Source organism: Mya arenaria, chromosome 3 (assembly GCF_026914265.1).
Source record: "Mya arenaria isolate MELC-2E11 chromosome 3, ASM2691426v1".
Lineage (NCBI taxonomy): Eukaryota > Metazoa > Mollusca > Bivalvia > Myida > Myidae > Mya > Mya arenaria.
Window position 1 is genome coordinate 43943667 of NC_069124.1, and position 15231 is coordinate 43958897.

Below are 15231 nucleotides of genomic sequence, written 5' to 3' on the forward strand. Positions count from 1 at the left end.
TATACAAGTTGTTGTTTGTCAGAACATGTTTTAATTAAAGGTGACTGAATACTAACTTAAAGGTTGTTATGACCCATTTCAAGATCAAATAGGTTAGCAAGTTTTGCCGTGTGAGTACCGGTAGATAATGTCTTGTCTGTACAGTTAATTGTTAACAGTTTGACCTTTGACCTGAAAACTTCTCAGTTAAGTTCCCTTTTTTTATACACCCATTGTAAGACTGGACGTATTGTGGATTCACTTGGGTGTTGGGCAGGCAGGCTGTGTTCATAAAAGTGTCCTCACTGTAACTCAAGAAACTTCTGTCAAATCAGCTCCAGACTTTGACAAGTGTATGAGCAAATATCTTAGCTATGTTTGATAACCAACCAGCTACCAAAGAGTTTGGGCCTTTGCGTTGCTTAAATAACACAAGCTTTATAAAACAGAGACTCAAACCCATGACCTAGTATTGGAGCCATGGTTGCATTCTTCCTTGATAATTATAACGATGTCAACAGGTGTAGGAGATTTGGAGTGGATACTTGACCTTCCTTGTATTGTGACCTTGACCTAGTTCCAGCAAATGTTACAGACTAAAAGGTCATTGTAAGGATGGACGTACAGCAAGGTCATTCCATATAATATTCCTTTTCTTCTTCATGGTGGAGTTTTTAAAGAGCATTTTTTCCAATTTTACTGTACTGCAGCCTTGACTTGGGTGACCTAGAAGTAATCCAAATTTAGCTTGGAGCTAGCATCTTGTTAGATATTTTACTGAAAATTAGATGTAAATAAAAACAGTTTCAGAATAATATCGCTCCAATATCTCCGTGGTAAAGCGTTTGCTTCAGGTGGGAAAGGTGGGTGGTTTAAACCCTTACTGTGTCAAACCGAAATATGGAAATATGGTACCAGTAGCTCCCTTGCTTAGCGCTAAGCATTCAAAGGATAGTACTGGGAAAATGGTGTACTCTATACTGGTTCAACCCAGGAAAGTTGTATCCCATGTATCAGTGCTTAACACCGAGCACGTTAAATAACCAATAGGTCTCTTGCCAGAGCTAGAGGATGCACCCGGATCTCTTGTATCTCATGGTGTTTCTTCAAGACTTCTAATATCTGGATTTGACCAGGTATTGCAGTCACTTCTGTCTCATGTAATTTATTGCATTTTAAACACAGTTTAAGTTTGATGGCGTCACAGGGAGGTCAAGCCATAATGCAGATTTCAGAATGTTACCAGTATCCTAAAGCAACGTAGATGATGAAAACAAATTAAGACCATGGTTTTAAATTTACTTTACAAGTAAGTTACAAAGTTCATTAAAATAATCAACAACAGAATGCTTGCAGTATATGTAAATAGAAACAAACACAATTAATTCATAAAGCACTTCTATCACAAAAACTTAAAAATCAAATTAACAACAATTTCATTATTTCATTGTACTCAAATTTGGTTGGTAATTAAATAAAGACAAATCATTAATACAATCATATGAAGCAGGAATTTCATGAAATGAGGTACTGCAATGGACAACAAAAATACTTAAATATGCACCAATGACTTAATATGCATCGCAAATAATATATCCTTAAAGCTGCACTCACACAGATTGACAGTTTGGACTTTTTTTTGTCTCAGAATCAGCTGATTTTGGCATCGATGCCTTCAATTCAGTCATATAATACTGTTAAGAACAGATCTAAATTGCTTGGAAAACTGCCAAAAAACTCATTTTAAAAAGCAATAATAACATTTTTAATTATAAAACATCAATTTTCAAACGTAAATATGAAAAAATGCCATACACAAAAATTGGCTCATTTCCACAGAAAATAATAAAAAAAGGTTGTCAATACGGTCAATCTGTGAGAGTGCAGTTAAAAAAAACACTTCTACATAAACCTTAAAACATGTTTCCAGAATCTTGTTCAACAAGTACCAGAGAACAAGTCTCATTCTCTTCGAGATATAATGTGACAAGTGAAGTACAAAATCCAGTTTAGCGTTACCCTGGCCCCAATTTCTCAAAACTGTTTAGGCTTATTTCAATTAGTCTTAATACATACTTAAATTTGATTTGGAAAATGAAAATTATTGCGCAAATTACTCTTAATATTACGCAATTATATAAAAACAAAAATAGTGCTTAGTTTAATCCTGTTATAACTGACTGAAGAAGTTTCGAGAAATTGGGGCTTGGAGTGTAAAAACACTTCATCATGACATTATGGGGGCCGCTACCCCCACATCTGCTTAGTATGCCATGGACTGCAGCCTCTAAGCAGCTGCCAGGCTGATATAAAAAGATTTGTTTCACCACATTATTGAATGAATAGGCAGAGTAAGTGGGGACCACTAACTTGAAACTATCTCCACATTCCCATCCCCACACCCCACCATATTTTGCCAAGATGGAAAAATTCCCTCCCCTCCATTGATTTAAACCATCTTTTATATTGTTTGGGAGTAAAACTGTTGTAAAATGTAATCAAGTGTAATATTACACAAATTAAGCAACATATTTAGTAAAATGTCAGGAACAGTGAGGATTTTGTATTTCAATGTAAATTTGGTGGGTGGGGGATGGGGGATTTTGTCAACAACGAATTTTATTCGTCTCCAAATGTGACAACACTAAATACATGACAATGCACTCACAATATTTAATTGTTAAGGCGTAGCACATCCAAATATGCAGTGTAAGGTCCACTGCAAAATATCCCAAATAAGCCAAAAATACATGTCTGGCAATTAAAATTCATTTGTGTTGTTACTAAACTTAAAAGAGCCATCCTTACAAATGAAACACATAGAGGATAATAATTTATTTCTGTTTAAGATATGCAATATATTTCACCAAATTAGCACCAAAAGCAATATAATATACAAGTTGCTTTGCCTCATGGGAAATATGTACTTTTGGTGTTCACAAAGTGATATATATTGCAATCTTACACAGCAACAAACAATTTTTCAATTTATTTCATGCTTATAGTTAAATCTTCCATTTATTTCATGCTTATAATCAACAACGATATTTATATGTAATAGGAAAACTGTGCAAATTTTTTCAACCAAATGATGTCATACCGGAAAATGCAAGCAAATGACGTCATTGCATATTTTTCCCGGCATTGTATGCGTTTATGTTACTATTTTTACAATGAATCTGGTAAAATCTTTGAAAACAGTGAAATTATTTTTCAATAAACTCACTGTTTCAAATGATGAGCTTATCCAGATATAATCCACTGTTATATATAAACAAGAGCTGTCACAGAGACAGCACGCTCGACTATTCCGCCACTTTTCAATGTAAGGATTGAAAAGTTTTGGCGAAACATGCATTGATCACTGTTAGATTAGATTTCAATGCAATACATGGTGTGCTGAGATATAAACATAAATGTAGTTCCATGCAAAATATTAACGAGAATTTCTAAGTCTAATAATAAAGGGCCATTATTTGAAAAATACAGCTATCTAACTTGGTTATTCAATTAAGTTGGGTGGTTGAATACCATTGTATAAAGTCTCAATGCAATACATCAAATAGTTGCTGAGATATTATCCTATGTGTGCTAACATGCAAGACCTTAACCAGAAATTCTAAGTCGCATAATAAAGGGGCAAAAATTATATATTATAAAAGATAGAGTTATCTTACTTGATTAAATAAGAAGGTTAAATAGATGGGAGCCTGTGTGTAAAGTTTCAATGCAATACATGATGTATTCGCTGAGGTATTGACTTAAAAGTGGTTACATGCAAAACCTTAACCAGAATTTCTATGTCGAATAAAAAAGGGGCCATTATTTTAATTTGATGCAAACTGGAGTTATCTTCCTTGGTTATTTAAGTAGATGGTTGAGTACCATTGTATCAAGTCTCAATGCAATCCATCAAGTAATTGCTGAGATATTAACCTATGTGTGCTTACATGCAAACCTTAACCAGAATTTCTCAGTCAAATAATAAAGGCCCATAATTTGCATTATATTCAAAAAAAGTGTTATCTGGGAATACATATCTAATGTTTCAATGCAATACATGATATATTTGCTGAGATATTAACTTAAATGTGGTTACATGCAAAACCTTAACCAGAATTTCTAAGTCGAATAAGAAAGGGAAATTATTTTGCATTAAATGCAAACTAGAGTTATCTAACTTGATTAATTAAGTAGGTTGGATGGTTGACTACCATTGTATAAAGTCTCAATTCAATACCTCAAGTAGTTGCTGAGATATTAACCTATGTGTGCTTACACGCAAAACCTTAACCAGAATTTCTAAGTCGAATAATAAAGGGAAATTATTTGCATTAAATGCAAACTAGAGTTATCTAACTTGGTTAATTTAGTAGGTTGGATGGTTTAGTACCATTGTATCAAGTATCAATGCAATACCTCAAGTAGTTGCTGAGATATTAACCTATGTGTGCTTACATGCAAAACCTTAACAAGAATTTGACAAGAAGTCGAATAATAAAGACCTATTATTTGCATTATTTTCAAATAATTGTTATCTAACTTCATTTATTTAGTATGTAAGATAGTTGGGAATACATATCCAAAGTTTCAATGCAATAACTGATGTATTCCCTGAGATAATGACTTAAAGGTTCTTACATGCAAAACCTTAACCAAGGTGTGACGCCAAAGCCGTTGCCAGGGTGAGTAGTATAGCTCTCCTTATTCTTCGAATAGTCGAGCTAAAAACACACCGGAAATCATGAAATAAATCAATTTTCTTACAATGAAGAAAGTATTTGCATACGATTATTTGGATCTTAACAAGGGTCATTTCAACACAATGAATGTGATCATTTGGTTCAATTATACAGTCGAAACCCATTGACACGATATCACTTGGCTAGATTTACTGGATGTCAAGGACCTTTTTTTATTAACTTTTTTGTAAGCATTCCTGCTTGGCTCAATTTTCGCGAGGCTCAAAGTATTTTTATGGTTCCAGGGATATTGAGTCAACAGGTTCCAACTGAAAAGTATAAACAGCTTGTAGGAAGATGAATTACCATGGCACTGGTGCAATTAACGTTAAAGGGATTATATTTGTCAATAAATAATAGCACATGATTGTAGAATCAAATGGATTATTCTGGCCACTTATGGCAAACAACCTCCAACCCACCATGAGCCATAATTTAAAAAAGTCTCATACATGAGTTCAGACTCAAATAGCAAAACTGCAAATCTTCATTTCATTGTAACTTTTTTTCTAGCTGAGTTTTCATGATGAAATTTGCTGAAAGTAATCATTATACGAAATTGTACAATTATTCACATTTATTTTTGTTTTAACAAATGGAATAAAGATGATTCTTTGTAATTTAAAGTGACACTCTTATTCAAAATCAATACATTCACATGTATTACAAATATTAATTTTGACTGACAAACCTTTAACTACTTACTAAGTAATGCACTTATGGAAACTATTAATTACTGATAACAAGATTGTAACTGTGTATTTAAGCGCAAAACTATTAAATGATTGGTGAATGCTAAAAGATTTACTGTGATCTACTTTAGTGTCATAAGGTAGAAATAATGTGTTTTATGCTCATTTGTTTCCAATTGAACTCGGTATCCTTCATCAGAACCATTGTTTTTGACATTTATCCATCCCTTATGGAATATTTAAACAATATTATGAATTGTGGTAAATCTTATTTGGGAGTAAGAGTGCAACTTTAATAAATGTGTTTCTGAATCTAGACTTGGACTTGAGACTGTTTTTAATCATGGCCTATGTCTGAGAAAGTCTCCGCTTAACATCATAATAATTCCATCTCAAATGACAAATAAACACAGTCTCTGTTTACTTATCACCTTAAACTATTGATGATCAAAAGTAAACGTTCTTTGTTTATCTACAACTTCAAAACCCCTTTTCTTGTACTTTCATCATTTCATCGCTTTCTTGCCGCCACATTTCTCTTCATTCCAACAGATACACTTTCTAACGCATAACTTATAAGTCTTAATCCGATAAAATGACAAGAATATTGCAACATCAGCGCTCCAAATCCTCGAAAGAACGCATTCATTCCCTCGTCGCGTAGAATCTGCCAAAAGCAGTCAAAGATCCCGTTATATCGAAAATGAACACCTAAAACTTCACGACCATGGTCCATATTGTCTGTAAGAACTCTCGTGCCTTGGATATAGAGTCTGTGCAATACTGTTTCACACGGAAACATGACTATGTCTGCCACAAGAAAGCTAACAAAATTTGCAACCAGTCCGGGATATATCTGCTCATGATGCGTTTGCTTTACATAATCCACGGATGAATCGTCCTGCATCTGAAACATTGAATGTTATAACATTGAATTTTATCATGGTTACAAGGTTAGAAGTAATAACACTTCGTCATCTTATAAAATGTTATGTATTGTAATAATTGTATCACTTTCGATGAACTGAAGGACAAATCCAAGTAGTTGTGAAACATTGGAATCATGGTAGGAATCATATTCAGCATTAAAAATGTCTTAGAAAATACCACAGATGAAAAATTGAAGTACGAAAATACTAGTAACAACCCATACTTTTGTATACACAAATTTATTTAGCTAGACTGTGAAAAAAACATTATTAAGCTGATCTGAGTGATGAAGTTTTTGTTACTGGAAAGAAACAAGGGCCGGTATTCATAAGACATCTTAAGTAATTTCTTAACTTAAAGCTGCACTCTCACAGATTGAACGTTTTGACAACTTTATTTTTTGTCTTGAAACAAGCCAAAATCCATGGAAACCAGTTATATAAGATTGCTGACAAAAAATTAGATGACAGATTTTTATATTCAAGTTCAAAATTTGATGTTTCATGCATTTTTCTTAAACCGTTAATTACGGTTTAAGCCATAAAACATTAATTTTCAAACGGAAATATGAAAATCTGTGATCTGATCTTTTGCCAACAGTCTTTTATCACAGGTTAGCAGATATTTATGCAAAAATTTACTCATTCCAAGACAAAAAATAAAAAAGTGCAGTGAGAGTGCAGCTTTAAGTCAACTCCCTAAAAATAACATAATCTTACTAAAAAGAAAAGTATTAGTGTTTTTAACATAAAAGCATTTTCAATAAAATCAGTGAAATAAAGTATTTACCGTAAATGACTGGGTATTAGACGCACTTTTTTTCCTCAGATTTTGATGCAAAAAAATGCCTGCGTATAATACCCAGTAACAATTTTTTGAACTTTTTTTCTGAGGTCAATTTCAAGCCGAGAGTTTGTTTAGATTTATGTAGAAAGGGATGTTACTCGCGTCATATTGATCGAGTATATACGGGTTAAAACGGCAGTTGAAGATCGGGATACGGTATATCGTAAGAGGTTTATAATTTCAACAAAAATATATTTCGATTAAAGTTATCGTAATTGACCTAAGAGGTCGGACACTCTAAATATTTGGACACCCATAATTTATTTTGCGTACCTAATTTTCGGACACCCAAAGGACATCAATCATAACTTTCATAGTTACCAAGTTTCACAGACGAAGATTATTGATTTTTATCTTTACAATGCATGGCTAGATTACCTAACCGTATACACCACTGTGACAATTTAATTAGTTACTACCCATCCTAAACGATTTATTGCCTGTTGAAAAGGAAGTGTGATATATTTATTTGAGGATTAAACAAACAACAAGGGCAATCAAGGGATTAAGAAAACATCGACATGGCATGTTTGTAAAACGATCTGCCAATAAGCTTTCAAACTTGTACCACACTTATAGACTATATGAAGCAATTATCGTACAGTTATACATTAATCCTGCATAGCAATGTCCATGCTCTCCACGAGATCCTCGTGGGTATAACTGTAAGTTATGTGACGTCACACAGTGTGACTCTTTGATCTGAAGCCGATAGAATGTGTTTATTCAGTTCAGTGCATGTATAAAATGGTGTTTTAATTAACTTGATGAAGGATTTACACTTATAGGCGTAATAAATAAGTTTATGACCATTGATTACTACGGATAAATTAATAAGTGGTAAAAAGCAAACATGAAGAAAAAAGGCAGGTTAAACAAACATGTAAATAAAATGTGAAAATGATAATTTTCTATGTATTCGGAGAGCGAAAATAATAATTAATTTATGGTGTCCGAACTCTTGTGAATTACGGTATTCAATATTATTTTGAATAATAAATTGAATTAAACAATAATCAAACTAACATATAAAAAAGCAAAGTTGGGCACTGTCAAAATATTTTTTGCATAACATAACTTTTCATTCTCGACAGTATGGTTGTATGGTTTTAAAGACAACCATCGCCATTTTCACGAAAAAAATTTTTTTGTCACTGTCAACAAACATGGTGGTAGAAAATGCCGGACGATTTTGACATTTTTTCTATGCGTCTTTTAACCAAAAACATAGATTAAAAGTTTTTTTCTCGGACTTTTCACAGATTTTTTTCCCTGCGTCTAATACCCCCTATCGTCTTATACCCAGTCATTTACGGTAAGATATTTTTGAGTTACTAAATCATACTTAACTTGAGAAAATAACTTAAGTTCGACAAAATACTTAAAATGTTTTATGAGAACTGGCCCACTACCGGTGTCCTTTTTCAGGTCCCCCAAGAATGTGTCCCTAATCAAGCTCAAACCAACAAACTCTAAGGTGACAGTTAGACACTAGACCACACTCAACCATGCTTTCAGCAGTTAGGATAAAATAAAAATTGAAAAATAGTTTTTCACCTCTGTTGCCTGTTTCTCCTCAGTCAGGTATCTCAAAACAAGGTGCGATGTAACCTGCTGTACTCCATAGTGACACAATCGAAACGTTGCCGTGGGGACGAGCAGCGTCCACATTGGGACCATCCATGTGTGCTGGTATGTGCGCCCAAACAGGCGACTGCAACCCTCTGTGAGAAACTCAAATAGGGATGGCGAGTCGTTCGCCCCGAAACTCTGAAAGGGAATTTAATGCATGATATTTGACATCCAAAAGTATTGGTGGACCATATAGAAGTAATTCTTGGAACAAACATACATCTAACAACTGCCGTATACAAAGAGCACTGGCTTTGCTGACCTGGGCAGAGGGGATAAACACAACCAGTGAGGCAAGTTTCACTTACGGATCCAGGGGGAGGGGGAGTGCACAATCGACTTAATTACCCCATAAATGGTCCAAGGTATAGAGATAAAGGTAATAAAATACACCCAAAATGCACGAATTCGGACTTGAAATTGTCAAAATTTTCTTGGGGGGGTACTCCCAAACCCACCTGCCAACACTTTCAACAAAATAAAAGTTATGCCCCTCTAACTTAAAATTCTGGATCGGCCCCTAAGTTTGTTCAACTTTACCATAAAATCAAGCTGCAAACTCAGTAAAAGTGTTATGTTAGATTTAAACATGCCATTTCAAAATAATACACAATGAAGGGGCCCTTTCTGATTTCAATATAAGCATACCTGAACTGTTTCAACATAGCTCGTGATATACAGTGGAGCACACAACAGATACCCAGTCCTGAAATGTGGAAGAAAAAAACATAAGAAAAATCATAGTATTTATGTCAATGTCTGCTGCAATGGGATCATCGGATGGTGTTGAAACATTCAAGCCAACACTAAGATTATCTTCGTTCGTTTTTGCTTTTAATCTTTCAACCATTTCATCGGCATTAAATGGATGTACTATTAGACACGACATGCAGAAACTTTTTAAATTATGGTTGCTCAGAATTTGCCACTGGCAGTTGACATTGAAAATTTCGTACAATATTTGTTTACAATGGGGTAATATGCAAACAAAATGTTTCTTTAAATCAGTTAATAAAGATCATTAGCCAGTAGGATAGAAAGGCAAAACAATGAACAAATTAATTACCACTTTAGCAGCAAATGGAAACACTGTTTCTTCAGTGAACTATAAACAGACACTGCCCTGAAAATAACAACAAACCATGAAGTAGCAAAATCATATTACCCGCAAGTAATGCTGACAAAATATACATTTTAAAATGGAAATATGCATTTAATTAATGATATTATCAGGATATTGAATGCATAATGGGCATTCTAATATTCTAATATTTATAAACTTAGCCCATATTTTCAGAGATTTTACCAAAAATTCCGAATTCTGCGAATAAGATGAGTCATCTGTCAGGAGCGCTTTTTTTTTTTTAATAGGAAACCATGATCTTCAACCTACATGTAGCTCATTTTTCATACCAAAGTTGAAGACTATACACATAGGTATTCAAAAGATATTAATTGGAAACAAAAGCACCCATATTTTTGTAATAAAGTTCACCATGAAGTTGTCTTTGACCCTCAAAACAACAGAGGTCATTTACTGACAATGACAAGACGTGTGTACCCAGTTGGAATACTCCTCACCAAGTTGTTAAGAAGATATTGATCGGATACAAGTGTGACACAGATGAAAACTCCGCCACACAAAGTAATCCCTATGTGTTTGCCATACTTTCCAGGTGACACCACAAATACAAGGAGTCATAAGGCTACAGTACAAATGAAGGGCCAAAAATTGATTTTACTAAGTGAAGCGGGAAACGAAATTCAAGGCGCATGACTTCTCACCCCATTAACATTCCCCAAAGGCTTGATGACTCTAGATAATATAGTTTTTAAGTTCAGATAGACACAAGATGGAATTAAGGACAGATGCACGCACAGACAGGCAAGGGAAAATCTATATCCTCCCCCCCCCACACTTTTGTGTGGTCATAAAAACTCTTACAATGGCCAGTTTGTAACCTCATTGAGGACATTTTCTGTCAACATGTTGATGCCCCGGGTCAGTAGAGAACTGATGAAGCCCTTGTACACCCATGCTGGGGGCTGGAATATAAAACATTTATTGTGTTAAACAATAATCAACTAAGGGTTGAATGCTTTAGTATTATGTCTAATCAGTGTATAAAAAACATTTGGTCAATGCACAAATAGTCAAGTTAAAATATGAATGAAGTAAAAGGATATGTGTCCATACAAGAAAGTGCATTATGAGTGTAAATATATGGACACTATACTAAGGCCTAAAAAAAAAATTGTTTGGTTAGGGTAACATCCTTTTCAAAAATAGGTAGGGTAGGTAGGCTTTTTTTTTTTTTGAATAGGCTTTATATAAGAATGTCATTTTCATCATTGGAGAATGGTGTTAAAGTTATCTCCTGTAAAAAGCATTTAAGGTTTTTAACACCATATTTAAAAAAAAAAAAATATTTTTTTTTAAAGTTTTTCAATTTTTTTTCAAACTGACTATAAAAACGGTAGGGTCGGCGCCTATTCCGTAGGTAGGGTCGGGTAACCCGAACCAAATGTATTATTTTTTTTAGGCCTAAGGGTGAAAGAACGATGATAAGGAGGATAATTGTATGTTTCAGTGCACGATCATAACTTTTCTCAGAGTAAGCATCATAAGCATTATTTTAGCACTGAAATATTTACTTTTGATGTTCACAAGCTGAAACATAGTGGGATAATACATTAAAACCAACAATTTTTCTTTTTAATGTATGCCTAAACAGGATATAACATGACATTAAAACATTATAGCTTCAGATAAGCGCACAAAATTGTATGCGATTGTAATGTCATTTCAGAAATAACGTAGTTGAAATAGTGTCCATACCTGTGTGTGCTGATGTTTGAAAGTGAGATCAGGATAAAATTTTAAAACAAAAATCACAAATATTTTGGATTCCATTATCTATGTAATATTTTATCTCAATTCTAAGCATCAATCTTTGTAATTCCTCACATATATGAGATTTATTGGTTTTCTTTCATTTACATCATTCTGAAATCCACAGTTTCTAAATATGTTCAGAACTTTGTGTGATCTCAAGGCACTATGTATTGTTTTATATATATATATATATATATTGCATTTAAAAGAATATTGACAGTATATATGGAATACCTATGAGTTTTAAGTACCTTATTTCTGCTAAGCTGAAAGCCAACTGTTGGAACAGTGAAAGGTGTCAAATGGTATGTAGATCCTGGACTGATCTGAAATCAAAACACAATTGGTCATCAGTTGCACATAAACTGGAAAGTTGGGAGTAAAAGTAATTATTAACTAAGATTATTTTATTTTTTATAAATACAGACTGTTTGATATATTCTATTTAAGTTTTTATGTTTTACTGACATAAGAATAGGATATTATGTCCATACAATAATCAACCAGAGTGCCAGTATTTTTTTCCCCTTTTGAGGGGAAGGTGGCAGGGCCCATTGATAGGGCAAAAATATAGTCATTTTGGCAAAAGGGGAAAATACGAACATGATTCATATACTGTTCAACTTGTTTTCAAACCTTTTATTTAACAAACCTATCAACATATTCATAAATTGGACTTAAATGCTTCATGTACATTCGCTATATGTTAAGGCGTCAGCTGTCATAATTTTTTTTAACAAAATAATGTTTTTTTCCTTCGGTTGGGAAAAATATATTATAATACCTTTTCAGGAGGGGGAAGGGGCCAAATCCGACCCCAAAAAGGGCTGTACAAAAACACTGGCTGCATAGTGACAACCCAACACTCATCCATTAATCAAAGCACATAACTCAACAATTTTTTTAGCCAGTGTAATGGACCTAGCTTAAGCTATATACAATTGTTTTGTCTCTGGCAACGTGTACGAAGCTTCATTTTTAACATTTTGAATGTTTTTGAAGTTATGAACAAGTTTTTGCACAACAAAACTGATGAAAACAGCAACACCAAGACTATGACATACCCTCGGCCATTTTTCTATGAAAAACGAAAACGCTAAAACATTTCTTTGAGAAAACTACAATTCTAGGACCTGATGAAAAAATACCTGACATGATCTCCTGAAGACAATGAAGGGGTGTGCCATGGTTTCGAAAATCCAAACACTGTGGTGAAGAAAGCTCTCAAATTAGGTGGCAATATTAATTATCATTGTCAGATTGATAAATTAAATGAATAAACACATACATTTTTAAGACAGAAATGTATTGAAAATAATTGTAACATATGGTGATAATGATGAAATAGGAAGATATATGTGAAAATGATTCAAAAGGGTACTGAAATTTCAAGTTTTCTTTCAAAGTAGAATTTATAAATTTATATTATTCAACATCTTTAAAACTAAATTCAAACATTATCTAACTTGGACAACATTCTAATTCTTAAAAATTATTCATTAAAAATGAAAATAAAACATTCATTTATGTTAACACACTGTTCGGTGTCACTTTTTAGAAGATGATTTCAACAATGTGGAATTTCAACTGCGACTTGGAAAATAGAAAATGGCTTGGTTTTTCTCCACTATATATTTTAAGTGTGTCGAAGTCACATGAGTTCTTATAAAGTTCCTGGCTGCTATAAGAATGTGCTTAAAACTTGCAATTTGTCTACAGGTGCACTTAAATCACAGCATTACACAATAATAATGAAAATAACATCATCTATTGATTGCATCACTCCACAAGGAGTATACTTGGAATATGGAATATTTCGGAACAATGCCCTTTCAGTCATAAAACACAGGGATTACCTTGCATGTCCAATGACAGCCCCAGCAGCTTTCGGAAATTGATCGGCTGCAATGAAAAACTCAAGGAATAACAGTTATTGTATTGATTATTGATATTGTTCCTGTAGTTTTAAAGGTATCAACCTGTTTTTAAAGCACTCACAGTGTTGTTTTTTCCGGCCCTTTACAAGATTTTTAACCATGCAATTCTCTTATGCACCAGTCAATTGTAACCACGGCCCACCGGGGATAGCTTGGGAAAAGGGCCGTGTTTTTACTTTCCAGGTGGCCCAGCAGGGCCATGTGACCGCGGTGTTTTGTTATAGCGCCAAATTAAGCCGAGATTGGGCCTTATATAGTCTCTGGGGTGCGGAGGCATTTGGCCGGGGTTTAACCATCAGTTCGTCCCAGCAGGGTGGGGATTTTACCCGGGGTTGGCTGGACCGAAAGTCAAAGTCCCGGCTATTCCCCGGACCTGGGGGGGCCGTGGTTACAAATGACTGGTGCATTATATGGTAAAATGAGTTGAGATTGAGATATAACTTCAGTATTTGTGACAATGGGGTGTTCCTTTAATGCAACTGCAATACGGTATGGTCTTAAATCCATGAGCAGACATCTTGACAAGGGTGCTTGGTAAAAGCATGTAAAAAAAAAACACTAAAAAAAATAAAAATAAATAAATTCAATGAAATGCTAATTAAACAAGTGAAAAAACATAACACATTAATTTTAATCAAACAGGAAAATGCAAATGCAACATTACTGGTTAACATTGCAAAGTCCTCTCTCTGATGCAAACCTTAACATTGAGAATTTTGACAGGTCGCGAAAATATATGACGTATTTTGACAGGTCGAAGATTTCAATGTTTCTTTACCCTGTTTCGGCTCGGGTGGTCTCTGATACGGAACATGTTGATGGCTCCCGGAATACAGCAGGCTGTCGCTGCCACTTGCTTGCGGCTTTCGCCTAGGACTGTCGAATGTTTCAAACTTTTCACTCATTTCCCCAATGTTTCCAGTCCATCGAAAAGGGAGGTAACTCTAAGGTCAAACGATGCGGATACATTCGGCGCTTTTCCAAATGGCGTGTTGATTTTGTCGTGCAACTTGTGCAAGTTGCCGACGCGCACAAGTTGCCGACGAGGGGTAAGTTAGCTATATAAAAAGTTTCAAATACAGTTAAATGTTTTATGTCCTATAAAGCAAGTTTGTAGGTCCGTGCATGTATTTATTTCTAAGGGTGTAAACTCCTTCAGGCCACCTTCTCCGCTGAGTATGGTAAACTCCTCCATTTTCTTCCCGAATCCAGCTTGCCTTAAAAAATAAGTATGATTCAGTAAGATACTTAAATCAATTTTGAGTGTCTGCGTACTGAACGTTGCAAACTCTAACCACGCTCCTACCTCATATATCCAGACCACTATGTAAAAAAGTGTTACACACTTATTTTAAGCTGGTCTGCTTTTGAAAAAAGCGGAGATATTGTCAATTACATATGGTGATGGCAGCATCTTCATGCAAAAAAAATAAAATAACATCGCCCATATCTCAAAAGTTGTCAAAATTCAAATAAACTGAGACTTAGTACACATGATGATAATATGTCCTTGTGCACAGAAAGGCCATAACTCTGAAGGCAATAACTCTGGCTTTAATAATAGGTGAGTTATGCCC

General features: G+C 34.3%; 1 protein-coding gene across 1 annotated transcript; it reads right to left on the reverse strand.

The window, feature by feature from the left end:
• Nucleotides 1–1264: 1264 nt before the first annotated feature.
• Nucleotides 1265–14610, reverse strand: LOC128228069 (mitochondrial outer membrane protein SLC25A46-like). Its single transcript, XM_052939153.1, has 9 exons — nt 14433–14610; nt 13574–13619; nt 12866–12923; nt 11969–12043; nt 10767–10867; nt 9888–9944; nt 9470–9527; nt 8747–8959; nt 1265–6320 (listed from the first exon to the last, which is right to left on the reverse strand). Exons 1-9 carry the CDS (start codon nt 14557–14559, stop codon nt 5925–5927), a joined length of 1131 nt encoding a protein of 376 aa, XP_052795113.1. The 5' UTR covers nt 14560–14610; the 3' UTR covers nt 1265–5924.
• Between the last annotated feature and the right edge of the window lie 621 nt (nt 14611–15231).

Coding starts and splice junctions, on each gene's coding strand:
- LOC128228069 (XM_052939153.1), bottom strand. CDS start 14,559: ATGAGTGAAAAGTTTGAAACATTCGACAGTCCTAGGCGAAAGCCGCAA. Junction 9,945..10,766: donor GAGGTTACAAACTGGCCATT/GTAAGAGTTTTT, acceptor TGTTATTTTCAG/GGCAGTGTCTGTTTATAGTT. Junction 8,960..9,469: donor GCTATGTTGAAACAGTTCAG/GTATGCTTATAT, acceptor ATTCCCTTTCAG/AGTTTCGGGGCGAACGACTC.